Source organism: Eumetopias jubatus, unplaced genomic scaffold (genome assembly GCF_037043125.1).
Source record: "Eumetopias jubatus isolate StellerSeaLion01/CBP00866 unplaced genomic scaffold, mEumJub1_p1.0 scaffold_15, whole genome shotgun sequence".
NCBI classification, from domain to species: Eukaryota; Metazoa; Chordata; class Mammalia; order Carnivora; family Otariidae; genus Eumetopias; species Eumetopias jubatus.
Window position 1 is genome coordinate 12446916 of NW_028274821.1, and position 16082 is coordinate 12462997.

Below are 16082 nucleotides of genomic sequence, written 5' to 3' on the forward strand. Positions count from 1 at the left end.
TTCTTATAGGTTTATTTTTTAAAGCCTCTTTAATATGGTTTTAGTGGAGCTTTTTGAAGAAGCAAAATGCAATGTGTACCTGTAATCTTACCTGTGAAGTTGTCAAATCTCATCTGAAATGTCACCTTCTCCAGAGAACCTTCCTTTCCTACTGTCACTCCCAGCCCCCATGACTTGGTAGGGCCCTTGTGGGTGTCCATGACACTGTGTGCTTCTTTCATCCTAACACTATTCATCTTGGTTGCAATTACTTGCATTCCTGTTTGTCTTTCTTGCTAAACTCAATGCTCTAAAGGGCAAAACTGTTACAGCTCTATCTCCAGTGCCTGAAGCCATTGCACAGTAACTGTTTCTTGAATGAATGATTATTTCTGATGTGGAACAGAAAATTCTTTTTTTTTTTTTTTTAGTATTTTTATTTATTTTTGCAAAAGAGAGAGAACAAGCGGAGGGGGAAGGGCAGAGATGAGCAGGGAGCCCAATGCAGGACTGGATCCCAGGATTCTGGGATCATGACCTGAGCCAAGGGTAGATGCTTAACTGACTGAGCCACCCAGGTGCCCTGGAATACAAAATTCTAATGAAAGAGAGGTATATTGCTGTTTCCTAGCTTATTTGATTTAGGGCTTCAAGACCTGTAGAACCAAAAGTTGTTCTGAGTTCTATTCTGGTGAATGCACTAGAAGACATAATCTTTTAGAAAATCAGTCCTTTATTAGTTTGAATTGCTGAATTATTTGTCTTATTTGATTGCATATTAGCAAGGAAATAAATACATGAGCACCTTTTCCTTCACTAATTCCATATGTAATTTCTTTTTTCAGTTAATGTATACTAATTACAGTGTGTTCCATACCATAGAATGCTGTGATGTTTTAGAATCTTCTCTCTTTAATATTAAATATTCTTTTGCTCCTTGCCAGCTGTACAGCTGTGGAAGTTAAATGTCAACTTTAAAAGGCAACGAATAAGAATGAGTTTGCTCAATGGACCAAAGTAATGTGCTTCAACTTATAAAAGAAAGGCTGTAATCATAATGTAAATTTAAACTTCTAGTTACCTCTTAACAACAAAAAAAATCAGAATATAGGAATAGCTTTGTTATTAAAGAGACATTAGTCAGATGCATTTATCTTAATTTTTAGATAACATCCTTTATATTGTGATGGCATTTGATAGTCTGTTTCTTTTCTCACAACTCAACTGATTGCCAACCCATTTTATTTTGGGCCAATGTGAAGAAGACACATCCTTTTCCTCCTTAAACTGGCAGCATACATCTCTGGAACATCCTGAAAATTAGAGCTAGAGTGTTTGGAGACCACTTGTCACTCCTGACCTTAACTAGAGAAAAGGACTTTGTGGATAATTCCTTCCATATAAGTCACAGACTGAGATAATTTTTTTTTCTTTTAGAGAACGAAAGAGAAAGAGTGCAAGTGGGGTGGGAGGGACGGAGGGAGAGAGAGAATCCAAAACAGGCTCCATGCCCAGCACGACCCTGAGATCATGACCTGAGCCAAAATCCAGAGTCAGACACTTAACAGACTGAGCTACCCAGGAACCCCGACTGAGATAAATTTTTAAAAATTGTGATATAGGGAAGAGTAAGGTTGAGACTAAAAGTGATATCAATGACTTAACTTTAAAAATGAGATTTATATGATTGAGCTTCTCTAGAACTAGAGTTATTGTTTCTCTTGAGAGTTGGTTATATTTCGTTCCAAGGAATTAACAGTGACCAGGGGTGGAAGGGGTGAGAGGGAGGCCCAAAGACCTCAGCCATCAACAGTGTTCTTCTGGTCTCAGATGGGGACAGTTGCATGTGTAGGGCATCTCTGACATATATTCCTTTTACTACATGGATAGAGTCATTAGAGGCACAGAAACGTAATGAGAGACACATTTCTTTTAAGGCACATAGGAAATGTGGATAAGAACATGAATCTAATTAGTAAGTTAAGAGGCTTTCTTTGCCCTTCTATCTTGTTCTCGAGAATTCTGAAGCAACTTTCACTTAATTTGGAAGCTCTTTATAGAAAGCAAATTCACTGATTATCAGAAGACCCTTAGATACATGATTGTCTCTTACAAAATCATTTTATGATTGCCCGTAGGAATAGACAGTTGTAGCTGATTCATTCTAAGAAGTAAGATTTTCCATGTATAATATTTGGACTGCATCTGTGACCATTAACCAACCAACCAACCAACCAACCAACCAGAAACCAAAACAACAGAACAAACAAACAAAACAAACAACTACAAAAGCTATATCAAGCAGATCCAATTTTGTAAATGAGATTTAGTATAAATACAATTTTAAGACCTTATTTCTCAGAAGCCCTTATTTAAATATGCATATGTAACCATGCATGGTCCTGGGATAATGGCTCATAAGAAAAACTAGTTTCTCTTTACAGGGAAAAGCTAACTCTGGCATAGAATATGAGCTGGGTCAGAAGCATGCCCATGGGGGCCTGTGTCAGTTTGAGGGCAGCCAAGAAGTACTGATTACCAGCCGGATGGTGGAGAAGTATGAAAAGTAGACCTATTACAAGGACAGCCGTAACTATTGTCTTGTCATTTTGACCAAATTTCATTGTCTCCCAGTGGTAGTGTTGAGTGTATACTGTCAAAATTTTATAATAAATGTTTCTTGTTTCCAGAAGTCATCCAAATGCTTATGTGATTCACATGACTGGAGAAGAAAGAAATTAATAGTGTTTTGGACCACGGGGTAGCTATTTGGACTTAGTGTGGTTTTTCAGAAAAGGCATGGTATGAGAAAATAGGAGACATGAGTTCTACTTCTGGACCTGCACTGAACCTGCTATGTGACCTTGTGCTGGCTAATAAGCCTCTCTGGGTTCCAGTTGTTTCCATCTGCAAAATGAGGGTATTGAACCAAATGATCTGTAAAGTCCTTTCCTGCTCTAAAATGTTATAGTTCTAAGGAGAAAGGCATCTGTAGTCACATAAATGGACAAGTTAAATGAGGCCAAAAAATAGTTCAGGCAGTTAAGTTTTCATTGTTGGCGTAGAGCACTTATCCATATGTGTGTGGAGTGATTACTTTCACAGTAGCCATAGGGAGCTCAGGCCGCAGCTTAAACTCTTTCAATTTATTTCTCTCACTGGGGCATTTAGCATCTGTAAAACCTTTGGCACTCTTCAGAGGAAAGGGACTGAATATGAATAGTAAGAGGGTTTTTTTTGTTTTTGTTTTTTCCTTTTCTCAAAGTGCAGTGCAAGGTATTTGCTTTCTTCTCTACTCAGGCATTTATGTGGTGGCTTGTCTCTTGCTAAGATACCACCCAGATACTGAACATTTTTCCAGAGGGAAAAAAGTAAAAAAAAAAAAAAGAAAAAAGAAAAACCCTATGATGATGGTGATGAGGATAACAACAAAGAAAATGTGAAGTGGAGAGTGATATGGTGAAGAGACCGTGGAACAGGAGTGAGACAGACCGGAATCCCATTCTTGATTCCCCATCTTATTCATTGTAGGACCTTTTGCTTCCCATTCAGTGTAGGGTGGCTAGGCCATATGCTAATGGGCTGATTTTCCTCCTTACTCCCATGTCCCACGAGTCCACATGTGGGCCACAGGACCCAGGCCAAGCCACTCAGAAAGCATTCTAGGATAGTAATTGAAGTTTGGGAGAAGATGTCCTAACATTTTTCAGGTGGCAAGTTACAGAGGGCATCTTTCTGCTGGGGGAGCATTTATCTATAAATGAAACTAAGCAGAGGTGTGGAAAAAGACAGTCCTGATGGTATTCCTTTTATATGTGCTGGTATTTTCCTTCTTTTTTTTTCTTAATTGAGTTTGGGTTGGGTTTCTGTAACATAACTTTAATACTAATAATAGCAAATATTTATATGGCCCATATTATGTGCCAGGCACCTTCCAAAGGTGCTAACTCATTTACTTCTGACAAAACTCTGTGACTTTGTTCCATCTACATTATCTACATTCTGTGGTGGGAAAAACAAAAGCACAGAGAAGTCAAGTAACATGTTCAAACTCTCAGAGCAGGTAAGTGATGAGCCAGGATTTGGACTGAGATTGTCTAAAGCCAAGGCTACTGGTCTTAGCCACTCTTCTGTGCTGCCTCTCTGAATACTAGGCTAACTAAGAGAACTCTGAACATGGAGATGTTAAAGGCTGCATTTAGGCAGGTCAGGACTTGAGCACCAAGCCATTAAGGGAGGTACTGGTTCTTCTCTAGAAATTTCTGAACTCAAATTTTCCATTTTTCAGATAACGTGACTACTGCTTCCTAAGACATACCTTGGTCTTGGCTTGGTACTTTTCCCCTGTGAGGCAGGAACCCTGTGTGAGCTTGTATCACCCACCTGAGCTCCCTGGAATGGGTGGCTTGGCTGGTATTGAGTGATGATGATGTTTCCAGTTGGCCAAATTTGCTGAAATGATTTTAGAGTCAACCTAAATCCTATTGCTCTTTGCGTAATTCCTGTATTTAGGGTATCCTCCCTTAGCTGATGCACGTTGAAACCAAACAGCTAAGTAGGTGGGACACTTTTCCATTTGTTAATATTTGAGGGTATGGCTCAGGTCTTGACTTGGCTTGACACAGGAGTGTTTTAATGGTGGGTGACAAAAACCTATTTTATTGCTATCCTTGCCGAATAATTCAAATAATTAGATAAGAAAATTTATGTGAATTGTGTAAAACTGTTGAATGACAGACCTGTACCTTTGAAACAAATAATACATTATATGGTAAAAAAAAAAAAAAAGAAGAAGAAGAAGAAGATAGCAGGAAGGGAAAAATGAAGGGGGGGGAAATCGGAGGGGGAGACAAACTATGAGAGACTATGGACTCTGAGAAACAAACTGAGGGTTCTAGAGGGGAGGGGGTGGGGGGATGGGTTAGCCTGGTGATGGGTATTAAAGAGGGCACATACTGCATGGAGCACTGGGTGTTATAAGCAAACAATGAATCATGGAACACTACATCAAAAACTAATGATGTAATGTATGGTGATTAACATAACATAAAAAAAATTTAAAAAAACGAAAATTTATGTGAAAGCACTTGGTATAGTGCTTGTTAGATCTAAAGGTTTGGCATCACAGTGAATTGATGGCTGACTCAGACCACCCCTGTAAGTCTTTATAGAATCTAACTTCATTAGAGTAGCCATTCAAGTTACAATCTGACAATCAGGTTTATTTGCGTATTCAGGTATGCTCAGTGAGGCCCTCAAGGTAAAATTCTGAAGATAGTCTTATTCGACTTACTTATTTGGTCTCTAGCCTCCGGAAGTAGTCATCAACAATTCCTTCCTTCTCTGCACATGCATGCCATAGCTCCCATCAAGCGGCAGAGGTTATTTACTTGTCTTATAAATCTGGGCTGGCCTTGTGACTCACTTTGATCAATAGAAGGTGGCAGAAGTGATGCTCTGGGACGTCTGAGTGCAGACCTTATGAGACTGGTAGTTTCTACCTTCTGATTCTTGGACTCTAGCCAACATGCTGTAAGAAGCTCGAGACACATGGAGGAGAGCCAAGGCATTGTGTTTAACAGTTCCAACTGAGCTCCCAGATGACAGACAAAACCACCTGCCAGCCATGAGCTATCTTGGTTATTCCAATCGAGAGTCAAGTACCTAGATGACTATAGCTCTAATTGACATCACACAAAGCAAAAAAACCACAGAGTTGAACCCAGTTATCCCACAGAATAATCAAAGATAATAAAGTGATTGCTATTTTAAGCCGGTAACTTTTACACTGAAGCAATAGGTAATTGAAACAACCTTCACGTTTGTAACTACTGTGATTATATGGCTGCTTCTACCATTATTCAGCTTATGGATGAATTTTTGTCATTGCTAATCCACTGGGGATAGAAGCAGTGCAAACTTTCAAGACTCATGAGCTAATAAACAAGTGAGTGGCAAAGATTTTCAAAATGTCAATATTATGGAATTTTTATTTGATCCTGACATTTCCTTTTGTTCCATGTACATTAATGATTAGCCTGTATTACTAGTATTACTCTTCATGATGTTGGAAGGTTATGTGGCTGTCATAATGCTATAATTACTTAAAGTCTTCAGTGGGTCTCAGTGGATAGTACTATACCATGCATCTTTTAGCTATAGAAGGGTTTCACAGGAACAAGAACTTTACAGCATTACAGAAATCTTTGCTTCTATTTGTATTTAATTTGATTCTATATTTGGCACTTACACAGTTAAATTATTACCCCATATAAGCCTCATATTGCTCATCCAAATGGCTTGCAAAAATTATTAGGCCTAAGGAAATTATATTTGTCCCCCATATCTGAATTCATTCTTTCAACATAATGAGTGCCTACTATGAATTAGGAACAATTAAGTATTCAGGATGTAGAGATAAAAGACACCCCATTCCTGAAGTAGCTCATGGTCTAATACATGAGACAGAAAAATAACCAGTCAATACTCACCTATCAGTAAGGAATACACTAGGCTAAAAGTAACAGAAAACCTAACTAATAGCAACTTGAATAATCAAGGAATTTGGTCAGCTGTTATGAAATATAAGGGGGTTAAGACTGGTATGGTACCCACATGATGTCATCAATGATGCAGGGTCTTTTTGTCTCTTTTCTCTGTAAATTTTGCTAGTAACTTTCATCCTTATAGTGTCAAGAGGGTTGCTATGCCTCCCAAAATCAATATGTTCTAGAAATGAAGAAGTGAGAAAATGAAGTAGTAGAGAAAGACAAGAGAGAAGGGAGGTCTAATGGTACTGTGATGGGCATGCCTGGTTCACAGAATACAAGTTTTCAGTGATAGCAGCTAAAGTTGGAGAGAGATGTTTGGTACAAAACAGTCAGGGCTTAAAAGCTATGTTGAGGATTTTGGACTTTATCATGAAGGCAAGAGTGAATGGTTTTCAAGTATGGGATAGAAACAATCAGATTTGTGTTTAGAAGGCAGAAGGCAGGTTGGTAGGTGACTGAAATTATAGTCAGAAGGCTGTTGAACTAATCAAGGCAAGACATAATAAGGTCCTGATCTTTAGTGATGGTGGTGTGGAGGAAAAGAAGGTTTCATGTTTTAGATATATTAAGAGGGAAGAATAGACATCTACTTGGTAGCTGATCAGTTACAAGGGTAGAGAAGACTCAAGTAAGAGAGAAGAATAGATATCTACTTGGTAACTGATTAGATATAAGGGTAGAGAAGACTCGAGGTTGATTCCCAGGCTTCTGGTTTAGGCACCTGGGGTTAATGGGGTCATTCATTAAGGCAGTGAAAGTAAGAAGAAGAGCAAATGCCAGATAGCAGGTGGATAGTTGAGACTGGAGCATGAGCAAGGTCACTGTGTCAGCTCCAATTGCTAATATAAGTGTCCTAACTAGTTCCTCTGCCTCCAGTCTTGTCCCTTTCAATCCATTCACCATCCTGCAGCTTGAATATTTCAATTAAAATGCAAAGAGAACCATGTTCTTCCACTCTTTAATTAGTATCATTGCAGTATTGTATTTTTTCTTCTTGCATTAATGAGCACATATTATGTGTCTGGCACTGAGCCAAGGGCTTTACATGCCTTATTTCATTTAATTCTCATTCTTTGAGATAGACCCTGCAGCTATCTCCATTAAAAGGGGGCTCAGAGAGGTAAAGTAACTTACCAAAATTTCCTTATGTAGTAAGCACCAGAACTGGGTTTTAAACTCATGTCTGGTCTGACTGCAGAGCTTGTGTCTTTAATCACTATAATACATTGTCTTACATGCTTAAATGTATAGAGTGCTCCATTTCCTTCAAAGTACTTTCACATGCATTATCTACTATCTGTTCCCTTCTAACATTTAGCCAAGGTCCTATGAGTAGGTATCTTCCTAATTGTATGGGCAAGGAAATCAAAGCACAGAGATAATCAAAGAATCCTATTTCTCATTAATTAATCTATCCATCTAGTCCATAAGTATTTATGGAAGAGATACTAAAGGGATAATTAAGATGTAAAGGGTTTAAATGGCTTGCTCAAGGTCCCATGACCACTTGGTGGTAAAAGCAGAGACTATAATATCTGGGTTTCCAGGTGTGCTCTTGTTGGAAGGAGAGAACTGCTTCTAAACTTCTAGGGAAATTAGCAAGGGCTTGGCTTGGATCAGCAGTAAAAGCAGACTCAAATTGTCCTCCATTTCATCTATTATTTCCACTTCTTGCCCACTAGCTTCCTCGAGGTTAATTTCTAGGGTGGACCTAGAGGGTATAATGCTAAGTGAAGTAAGTCAGTCCAAGGACAAATACAGTATGATTTCATTCATATGTGGAATTTACAAAGCAAAACAAATGAACAACAAGGAAAACAAGAGGCAAACAAAAGACCAGACTCTTAAATACAGAAACAAACTAGTGGTGGCCACAGGGGAGGTAGGTGGGGGAATGAGTGAATTTGATAAAGGGGATGAAGAGTACACTTATCATGATGAGCATTGAATCCAGGTATAGAATTGTTGAATCATTATATTGTACACATGAAACTAATCTAACACTGTATGTTAGTTATTTTTTTAAATGAAGGAGTAAACAAAGATAGAGAAAGATAAGAGAGCCCCCCAAATAGAAAATCCTTCACAGGAGAGCTGTGACAGTTATCCCCAGGACTAAGGCTCCCCAACGTCCTAGCTATGCAACAGCTTGGGAGACTAGAGCAGAAGAGAAGTCTCCAAGAGAAAATGTTCTCAAGAAGCAAAATTAACTGAACATACTGAGATGAGAATTACTCAGCTGGGGAAGTTTGAGGGTAAATTAGTGGTACATTAAAAAAAGGCCTGGCATTCAGCAGATATGGAAGAATGATCAGATTTGCTCTGTGTGGCTTTGTTCCATAGGTAGAAGGAAGAGGAATCTCCACTCAATATGAGATTTAAAAAGAATGATGATTTCTGTTAAGAATGAGACAGAATTTCCCAGGGAGGTTGTAAGCTCCCCTTCTCTCTTACCACACAGAGTCAAGTGGGATCCGTAGCCATAGGGGCTATACCCATCCTAAATGGTGGGTGCTACCTCTCCTGCTGTCAGCAAGGGGATTTATTCCAAATTAATCCTCTGCTTTTTTAAGTCTTTGAGTCACTTACTCAGATTCAGACTCTTAGGTGGGACCATCTGATAGATGACTGAGTAGATGTCACATGCCCTTATTGTTGCTGCCGGGAAACTGGGTAAGAAAATATCAGCCCCTCCTTCTGACAAAACAGAAAAGAAGCAGTTGACCTTTAAAGTTCTTCCAAGTTTAAGAAACCATGATTCCATGGGTTTTGGTATATCATCTTGTCCTAGATTCACACCTGTTACCACAGGGCTTAGTGCAGTTGTAGGCATTTTAACTAATAGCATGGCTTTAATAATAACTTCAATATCAGACTTCTTTTCCTTTTTCATCTTGCAGAACACGTTTGGTTGTTCTCTAACCTATAACTGCTAATGGTTGGAGAGGGCATGTGTGGCAAACTGGTTGGTGCTGAGCAAAAGCCAGCTGTCCACCTCCCAAGCATTCTTATAGCGTGGCGTTATACTGGTAAATTTAGCAGCATCTGGTCTTCAGTTTTGCATTTCCAGAAAGACCATTTTATCTGTGCTTCAGAATTTATCTGACTCATGGAGATTGACTTATGCTCATTAAACTCACAAGAAAAGCCAGTATTTTAATTAGTTGATTTATAATGAGAAATAAAATGCTCAAGCACACCAGTCATGTCAGCCTAACAAAAAAAAGAAGGAAAGAAAGAAAAAGGAAGGCAAACTATAATCAGAATATTGTACAGAGTGTTTGGAATCAGAACAAGGTGAATTAGTTATAAGATTATAATGATCGATGGCCTCAGACTCTGATTACCTGATTATAATAGGACTCTTTCACTTGTAAGTAAAAAATGCACAATTAAAATTACCTTGAGCCAAAAGAAGAGTTTATTAAAAGAATTTGAATTACCACATGGAACTCTGGGAAAGTCCTTGGAAGAACTGAGCTTCGGAGACTACTGGAATCGGACCAGCATTCTCTCCTTGTTGACTTCCTTTTCTCCCTCTGAGGGGAGGGACTTTACATCCCATGGTTCTTGTCACAGGAGAGTGACTGACCCAGTCTCATTCATCTATAGTAAGAAATCCCAAGGTAGAGCCCTGATGGAATCTGAGCTGGAGGCTGACATTTGGACCCATCAGCTATGGGTAGTGACGGAGTGGTGGAGCAGGGGACATGTGGTACAGGCTTACTTGAGCTGATTCCAGACAATGAGCTGAAGTTATTGTTGGCTGTCATAAGTCAGATTGGAGCACTGACTTCAGTGTACTGCAACTCTGCTCCCAGAACCTCCCAGAGAAGTCTGTTTATGAGCCAGGACACCTCTTCCTCATGCCTAGAGCCCATGTCTCCCTTAGTTTTCTCATCTCGCTTTCTTGAGTTTCTCTGAAGGCCATTTCCCTTCTAATGGACTTATTTTTTCATTATATTCTTTATTTGGCTATAGCCTTCAGCTGATATCTAAGAGGAAGAACTATGTTGATTTTCCATGGTTTTATTTCGAAAGACCATCTTGTTTCAAATTGGATGAAATATATCACTTAAAGATTTTTACCCTCTTCTTCAGATTAAAAAGTGGGTGTTGGGGGGTGATATCAAATGGTTTATGACTGACTGACAGTGATCATTCAGTATTGTAAAAGTTTCCATATTGTTGAGTCACATTGCGCTTTCAAAAAGGTCACTGGATATTTTAACCTTCCATCTTTATTTACTTTGATTCCTAGTAGTAAATCTATATCTTTTTATATTCTAATTTTATTTTTATTGCTTTGTGCATTTGATTAATTTGTCAGTGCCTACCTTGTATCAGACTCTGTGCTGGGAGCTGATAATAAAGAGAGGGAGAAGGAGCTGTGCTTGGGTGGAATGGGTTTCCACCTGCTTTAAATGCATTGAGAGATGCTCAATGCTACCTTGTAAATTGGCCTGCCCAAAGCAATACTCTATTTGACTGATAATTACACCATCTGAGTCATAACTTTGGATGAGAATAGGGTAGGGAAACAAGTTCATTGTCATCTATTAACACTTAAACATTTTAAGATTATGGAATATTTCCATATAAAATACTCTTCAGACACCCATCTACTTATTACCCAGTTATAATGTAAGTTAGTATTTTTGCAATATTTGCTTCTTATTTTTTTAGAGAGACAATTTATCATGACTTATCGAGTCATCTAACATATCCACCATATTGGTGGACATTGGCTTCCAATTTTCACAGTTACAAATAAAGCTGCATTGAATATCCTTATATGTATCTCCCTGAGTATATAGTTTGCAAGGATTTCTTAATACTCAGAAATATAATTGCTGGCTATTAAGATATATGCACCTTCAATTTTGTAAGATATTGCCACTAGTAGTGTATGAATATGCTCATACTTTCATATCCTTTTAAACATTGTAGAGATTTTTAATTTTTACCAAGTGGATATAAAATGGTACATTGTTGTTTTACTTTGCATTTCACTACTGAATTTAAGACAATTTTAAGGCTGAATTTGTTTTCAAGGATTTATTAGCCATTTTGTTTTCTTCTACTGTGAACTATTTATAGGCTTAGGCCATTTTTCTATAAGATATTGTCTTTTATTGATTTCTAAGAATTTTTTATTTATTCTGGATACTAATATTATTTGACTTAATTTTATAAAAAATACCTTCTTGTCTATGACTTCTCTTGTAACACTGTTTATGATGTCTTTTGATCAATAGAAATTTTAAATTATAATTTAATCAAGAGTTATATATAAAATGTCAGATTGTAAACCTTTTAGAAATTATAAATACACACACATGTATGTATATGTAACATGTATTGAGTTTATAAATAAAAGAGTTATTTTATGTCCTTCAGCAAATTTTGTAATTTTTGTCATAAATGTCTTTTAAATCTTCTGTTAGATGTATTCCTAGAGGAACATTAGAAATTTTATTGCAGTTGTAAATGGGAAATTTTCACTTTAATTTGCTTTCTAATTTCTTGTTGCTGGTGTATGGGTATGCTGTTTTTGTATATTGAGCTTGTATCCAACAACCTTCATGAAAATTGCCTATTATGATTTGTAGATTCTCTTGGTTTTTTTAAGTGTAGACAATCTTATCATCTGTGAAAGGTGAAACTTTTGTTTTTTCCACTCCAGTTATTACACTTATACTTCTTTTTTTTGTTTTACTGCATTTTCTTGAATCTCTAGTAAATAGATTAGAATCCAGTTCATTGAATAGAAACCCTGATGAAGGACTTCTGTGACTATTTGGGAGTGTTTCTGGAGTGGGTTCATCAGCTTAGTTTTGATTCTCATTTACTGTTTTCTTCTTATAGTAATGTTGCACTTCTCTGTTCATTTTAAGTATGTTGAATTTTCCTGGACGAGCAGCAATCAGGCAATTCTAAGGATGGGCAATGAGACATTTGGGCAGTTTTCTCAATCTTAGTTCAAGAGTGCCCTCTACTGTTGGAACAGTGAAGTGATCTTTATTTCGTTAACGACATCTTTTTTGAAAGAGTGGTGGTTCTAGGACCCTTAATTTCTGAACTTGAGTTCTTATTTTTCTTTACCTTGCTAATTGCTTCCCACTTCCCCAGAGGCAGCGCCTTCCCAAAACTGCCGCTGAGGTCTTGAATACTTTCTAGGCCTCTTTCTTGGAAAGCCAATGTTCAGATCCTCTAGTCTCAGACTTGGTTCTCAGTATTTCCCCATTAGGGAAGGATGCTTTCTTTCTGGGGGGAGATGCCTTCTGTGTTGCATCCCCATAATGCACTTGCCCCCCCTCTCCTCTCTTCCATGTAATCCCCACCTGATTTTGCTCCAGAATGGGCTCTGGATCTGGTGCTACCGATTCTGGATTGTTCTCCCACCTACACGTAAACCGAAATTTGTAGTCTTCTCTACCCTCTGTTACACTCAGCTTGGGTGACTGTGTGATTTCATTTGCTTTTGCTGTTGATCTATATGGTTTTGGAGGATATATGTAAATATTTGGGTTTAAGGAACCAAAGGATCTAGGAATGTCAACTGCTTCTTTTCTGTTTTGTTGGAAGGAGGGGCAGATATTTTCTTACCCAGTTTCCCGGCAGCAACAATAAGGGCATGTGATATCTACTCAGCCAATCAGATGGTCCCACCTAAGAGTCTGAATCTGAGTAAGTGACTCAAAGACTCAAAAAAGCAGAGAATTAATTTGGAATAAATCCCCTTGCTGACCGCAGGAGAGGTAGCACCCACCATTTAGGATGGGTATAGCCCCTATGGCTATGGATCCCGCTTGACTGTGTGGTAAGAGAGAAGGGGAGCTTACAACCTCCCTGGGAAATTCTGTCTCATTCTTAACAGAAATCATCATTCTTTTTAAATCTCATATTGAGTGGAGATTCCTCTTCCTTCTACCTATGGAACAAAGCCACACAGAGCAAATCTGACTGTAGATTTGTCATTTTATCTTTGTGATTCTGTAATTTTTTTGACTTACATATTCTATGTGTTGTTAGGTTTATTGACTTAGGATCTTCCTGGTGTTTCTTCCTTTAATCAGTAGGTAATGATCTTTATAACTAATAACTTTTGACAAAAAGTCAATTACATATGATACTAATATAAGAACACTTACTTCGTGTTAATATTTTCTGGATGTGTCTTTTTATATGCTTTTACTTTCAAACTTTCTTCAAAAATAATTTTATTCTAGGTATAGAAGCATAGAGTTGTACTATGTAATACACGTTGACATTCAGTTTACGTCTGAGAAATACTTTCACTGATGAGTTTAACCCTTTACTTTCATTGTGATTGCAAAGATATTTATTTTTATTTTTATGATTTTAATTTGTCTGATGAGAAGCGATTTTCCTTTCTTCCTTTTATTCTCCTTCCTGCTTTTTTTTTTTAGATTGGTCTTTTAAAAAAATTTATTTGCTAGTTTGAAAATTGCATTCTAATTTTTGTTCTTTTAGTTGTCAGTACTCAAACTTGAGTGTGCATCAGCATCACCTAGAGGGCTTGTTAAAACACAGCCTGCTGGGCCCTGCCTCCAGGTTTCTAATTCAGCAGGTTGGGGCTGGGTCCCAGTTGTTTGTATTCCTAACAAGTTTCCAGGTAATGCTAATATTATTACTTTGGAAACCACACCTCAAAAGCCTAACAGGAACTGATGGTTACTGCCAGGTAAAATATTAGCACCTGTACCCAATAACTACCATAACTGTTCTGAGTTTGACTTCCTTGTTATTTTGGAATTCTTTTACTTGTTGAATTCTTTCCTACCAGCATAGCCATGCATTAAAATGTTTAAATTTCCTTGTGCCCAATATTTTTAGGTGTGCGTGCAATTCTCAGAGGAGTTTCTTAAATTGTCTAGTCCCATAATATTGCCAGAAACAGAAGTAGAGCTTTTTAAAATTTATTTAATTATTTTTCATAGGAGAACAGTTTTTCTCCCAGCCTGAGTTCCAAACAGAGAAGCTTTCTTGCGAGTTTCGCTGGACTGGTGGCTGGAGTTTCTTTGGTTTCTTTTATATGAGGGTATAGGCTTTACAGGCTCCTGGCTGTGAGTAGGAGTTTAGCTCTTTGCCTTCTCTGAACCCAAGGCCATGTCTCCAGCCCTTCATATGCAGTTCAAACTCCAGCTTCTAGCCTTGGCACATCATCTTATGACTTCCCATTCTAGTGAGTATCCTCTTCATTTCTAGCACCTTAGGGTTTCCCTTTGGAGCTTAGCAGTGCTTGTAGACTTGGAGGAGGGAGGATTTATTTATTAAGAATTGCTGTGTGTTTAATGGGGTGGAAGTTGGGGAAGCTATTAACCTCAGTCCATCTGGTTGTCTTCTATTATCTTTTTCAGTTGTCGTCTAGCAGAGAACACGGGGCATAGGGTCAAAACGGTTTGAGGGGTAGAAACTGGATGGTAAAGAGAATCCCAAAAGTTTGGAATGCACCTAAGCTCAGGGACTTGGGATTGGTAGCGTATCATTAGTACAGGAGCATAATAAGTGGTGTTGAATTGGAAGTGATTGAAGGAAAGTCATCCTGTGGTGGTAGGTAATGCTATAAACAAGGTCTGGGACAGTTGTATGTTTTAAAAATTTTATTAGGGCCAGTCTTCCTTGAAATGTTTTTATTTCGTGTAAAGGATATAATGCTAAACATTTTAAATATCGTTCTTTTTGGAGTCGTTCTTTTCTCAAATATTGACTTATCTTTCTTAGGTATGCATTGACAACATATGCTGAAGAATATGCTCCACCATATGATTATCAGCCACGTGTGAGTATAAAATGGCTGAAAAGCCTTATTCTAATACTCATTTATTTATGTACTTAAAATGATTCTTTATATCGAGTGTAGTCAAGCTTGGGAAGAAAGGACAAATTGCTGAGATTTATGATATTGTATATTTATTTAGAGATATTAGCTGTTTGTGGGAGTCAATGGAATGTTTTATGGTTATGATTTATTTTTGGAAGTTTATAGATTTCAGGGAGAAAATATTGCAGTGTCCAAAATGTATTAGTTATTTTCTTCTTCATCTTGTTTTATTGTCCTTTTCCTGAATTCAATTTATCTGGAATAAAAACCCACCTTTCAATTCATTTGTATTGCATTGACACATAAAAGTAAGTGGTGTAATTTAGCTCTGGGAGATGTGTATGTTGATAAAATATGTCCAGTTTATAACTTCATTTTACTTTTACTTAAAAAATTAAACAACAGAAACAAAATAAGGCTGTTTCCTCTTAGTCTTGTTATGGAAATCTTGACTGGTACAATAGGTAAGAGATTTAACTATTGAAAAAGAGGAGGAAATAAAGTCATCTTTATTTTCAGAGAGTATTATGATGTTCTTAGGAGAACTAAGATATTAAACTGAAAAGTAATTAGTAGAAATAAGACCATTTAGTAAGGCGATTGAATACAAAATAAGTATATCAAAAACAATATCTTTGCTTCATATCAGCTTAGTAAACTTATAAAAGAAAAAAACAAATTACTATAGCAACACAAATTTTGAA

General features: G+C 37.5%; 1 protein-coding gene across 1 annotated transcript in view; it reads left to right on the forward strand.

Moving 5' to 3' along the window:
• The window catches only part of CFAP95 (cilia and flagella associated protein 95), an 82631-nt gene that overhangs the window by 44997 nt on the left and 21552 nt on the right, over window positions 1–16082 (forward strand). The window contains exon 5 of the mRNA XM_028117379.2: window positions 15279–15336. Coding sequence (XP_027973180.2) covers window positions 15279–15336 — 58 coding nt within the window. The remainder of the gene's footprint in view (window positions 1–15278; window positions 15337–16082) is intronic.